Source organism: Solanum verrucosum, unplaced genomic scaffold (genome assembly GCF_900185275.1).
Source record: "Solanum verrucosum unplaced genomic scaffold, falcon-dt-bn FXZP01000207.1, whole genome shotgun sequence".
Classification (NCBI taxonomy): domain Eukaryota; kingdom Viridiplantae; phylum Streptophyta; class Magnoliopsida; order Solanales; family Solanaceae; genus Solanum; species Solanum verrucosum.
Window position 1 is genome coordinate 4301583 of NW_026019996.1, and position 3743 is coordinate 4305325.

Here is a 3743-nt window from a genome sequence, read left to right on the forward strand (position 1 = left end):
GCACAAGCGGATTCAAATATATAATACCATAGTAGACAAAAATAGAGGCAGGCAGCATCAGACATAGCAAGCCAGAATTTCTAGCAACTCTGTTTTTCTTCTTTCTTATCACTCCCTCGCGATGCAATCATCATCTCTAAATCACATTCGTTATTTTTTGACAATGGACAATTTTTCCATATTAATATTTTGAAATTTATCTATTTTTTACTCTATCGAAAGTTTGAACATCTCATTTCGACTTCTTGGAGATGTCACTGATGATCCATCATATTTAATAAACACAAATACATGTTTAAATAAAATCTATTGGGTTCGACTACATTTGCATATATAAACATTTCTTTTCCTTAAATGAAAATAGAAAAGAGTTGAATGAATAGATAGTAAAACATGGATGATCAAGATTAATATTTATTAGTATGTACTTGCATCTTCAATATGTAACCTGCAGGCTTCTTTCTCTTAAGCTTAATCATATGGCTTAAAACTTTAGCATAACGACTAACCACTTCCTTGAATTTAACACCATTATTCTCTGCCTGTTTTACAACTATTTGAACTTGTCTTTCTTCTTCTGTAAAATGGTGTCCCAAAGAAGTCCTTCTACCTTCAATCAATTGCTTTAAACTCTTCTTCTCATCTGAATTATTCATCAATTCTTCATCATGATACTCCACACTTTCAACCACAACGTCTTCTTCTTTCGCTGTTTTTCTTGTTCTTTTTGACATACTAATATCATAACGAAGTTTTCTTGGAAAATTACATTCATTTTCCATTACTTTAATTTTGTTTGTTTTTAAGGTGCTTATTCTTCATGCTCATATGATTAAATAATTATAGACTAATTTACTATTCAAGGTTTGCTTAAGGGGTAGTTTTGGACTCCTAGGTAAAATGTCAGTTTTCTTTGGCAGGTTTTATTTATTTGTTCTAATAAGAGTTATAGTTTTACACTAATGATGGTGTAAACATCACTATTAGTGTGGTCATCTTCAATTATTACAAATGATAACAACAATATACGTAGAGTAATCTCACAAAGTGGGATTTGAGGAGGGAATAATGTATACAAGCCTTACCATTACTTTAGAGTTAGAGAGACTGTTTCTGATAGACCATCGGCGGCTCAAGAAAAAGAAGTACTACAAAGCACTATAGAGAAAGAAAGTAATTGAAATGAGTCAAATATTATAGATAACGTAATTTGACAAATTATTCTAAACAATAGTCATTATAGATGAAACGATAATCGAAGCATAAAAGAAACCACCGATAAAAAATGAACTCAAATGGCAAACAACTACAAGAGTACTAATACTATGAGTAATAGTACCCCTAATAGTATAAAAGAATATGTCAGATAACGTAAAACTATCTAACAAACATCCTACCCTAAGCGGTTTTGAGATATCAAATTTCACATTTTAATTACCTATAAATATACTTTAATTAGCTTAATAGTGTAAAAATATATATTTATACTGTTGATTTATTACTTTTAAGTAGGTAACGCTTTAAGTGCAAAGTTGTAATCATCAACAGTGAAGAGGAAATCTGTGAAACTTACGACTGTATTTTTGGCAAACCTTCATTTTCTTCAATTATTGCACATTGAAATTCATTTTAATTCATTTTCACGTCTTCTTTTTAAATTTTTTTTATTAGGGATAATTCCTATTGCTTTCACCACAAATTAGGTCACTTTTTTTTGCTTTCCTAAAATCAAGTTTTGATAATAAAATTAACTCACATTAGTATGTATATTAAATCAATAAATGCATGGGTATGTGTTCGTACATAACTTTCAATATTTAACTATGGTTAATTTGTTGGGATCTATATTATTAACCATATGTTTAGATATAGTATCTATTATAGAATAATTATTTATTCAGTTTTAATAAAAAATTTAATAGATCATATAATCGTTTATGGTGTCTGTTTACTTATATAGTAGATGGTTTAGTGTATAAAAGTTTTATCCAAGGATTAAATCTTTGGTTCTTACAAGTATAAAGTTTTTTTTTGTTCACAATCTAATTAAGATGGAAATTGGACATGTCATCGGTACGATTGTAGCACAAGATTATGTATAATTTATCTTGATTATGGGAACGATATAGTTCCAACTTCTTGTGCTAGTGCATTTTATATGTATTGAACGTGACCGAGTAGAGATAACCGCTTTAGACGATATAGTGCATTTTAAAAGCATATTCTCTAAACTATTAAATGTACTTGTATTCTTAATCCTGATATAAATATCATGATTTGTATATATTAATTATTTGATTTATTAAAAGGTGAGATTCTGACGTGGGTCAATATGCCTGGTAGATTTGATGATGATAATATATATTGGTGAAATAATAAGTTAGTTGATGGAATTCATGTCTCGATATAGAGATTGATGATATGCCTTTTCGAGAAGCTTATAAGTTTTCATCGTGTCAAACCTTGCAAGTGAATTTTTGAATCCAACACATAAAATAAGTTAAGCAATGCTCTAAAGGAAATTAATCATTGAATTAAATTCATCAGTAATTTAATTTATTGATTAATATATATATGTAATCTTAACATGGAGAATTTACATAAATGTTTATGATTTGTATATATTAATTATTGTTTTGATTTATTAGAATGTGAGATTCTCATATGGATCAATATGCCTGGTAGGTTTGATGATGATAACATATATCGGTGAAATAATAAATTAGTTGATGAAATTCATGTCTCGATAGAGATTGATAACATGTCTTTTTGAGAAGCTTATAAGTTTTCATTGTGTCAAACCTTGCAAGTGAATTTTTGAATCCGAGACATGAATTAAGTTAAGCAGTGCTCTAAAAGAAATTAATCATTGAATTAAATTTGTCAGTAATTTAATTTATTTGTAATGATCCGGTTGGTTAGTTTTAAATTTTTTTGTGAATTTACCATTTTATCCCTCCCGATATCGACCCCGAGTCTTTTATAATTGAGTTTTGAAAGTTAGTCTCAAACTTTGAGTTTAAAGTTCAAAGTTTTGTAAGTTTTGATTTTGAAAGGTTAATATTATTAAGAAAGTGATTTTCATTATCTTTTAGAGTTTTGAGGGTCGAAATAGAATTTCGTCGATTCCATCAGTCTCGGATTGTGCAATCTGGATTGTGAGAGTTGTGGGCTTCAAATCAGTCCTTTTGAAGATCTGAGGTCCTAAGCTGTGAAATTATGAAAATTTAGCTTTTGGGTTGACTTTGGTTAACATTTGGGGTTCGAATGCTCAGATTAAAATTTCGATAGTTTTATTGAATTTGGGGGATGATTTTAGGCCCAAGTGAGGTCTTGGTTGATTTTTGATAGGTCCCGAGCTTGTTTTAGTCATTTAAGCATTGTGTTAGCTTCTTGTGATTTTCACGGATGTCGGGTCAAAGAGACAATGTACTCGTATTTTGACAGTTCTATTGAGTGATGAACGCCGAGTATAATTGATTTGCATATATAGTTTGTATGTACGAGGTTCTAAACGAATTCATAGGGTCCTTACGATTATTTTGAGTTCAGTTATTTTTGCTGGTTTCTGGTTCAGGTTCATGACCATTTTGGTCATCGCGAGACTCCCTCATCACAATCGCGTAGCATCAATTTGAGGTGCATCGTAATCCCGTGGGTCTTGTTGCGATCGCGGTGGTCAACTTAAATGAGTTGACTGTCTTACTCATCGCGATCGCGTGGCTCTAGGTCGCGATCACAAT

General features: G+C 30.5%; 1 protein-coding gene across 1 annotated transcript; it reads right to left on the minus strand.

Annotated features, from left to right (window-relative positions):
• Window positions 1-407: 407 nt before the first annotated feature.
• Window positions 408-782, minus strand: LOC125819369 (uncharacterized). Its single transcript, XM_049498815.1, has one exon. It carries the CDS (start codon window positions 780-782, stop codon window positions 408-410), a length of 375 nt encoding a protein of 124 aa, XP_049354772.1.
• Window positions 783-3743: the final 2961 nt, after the last annotated feature.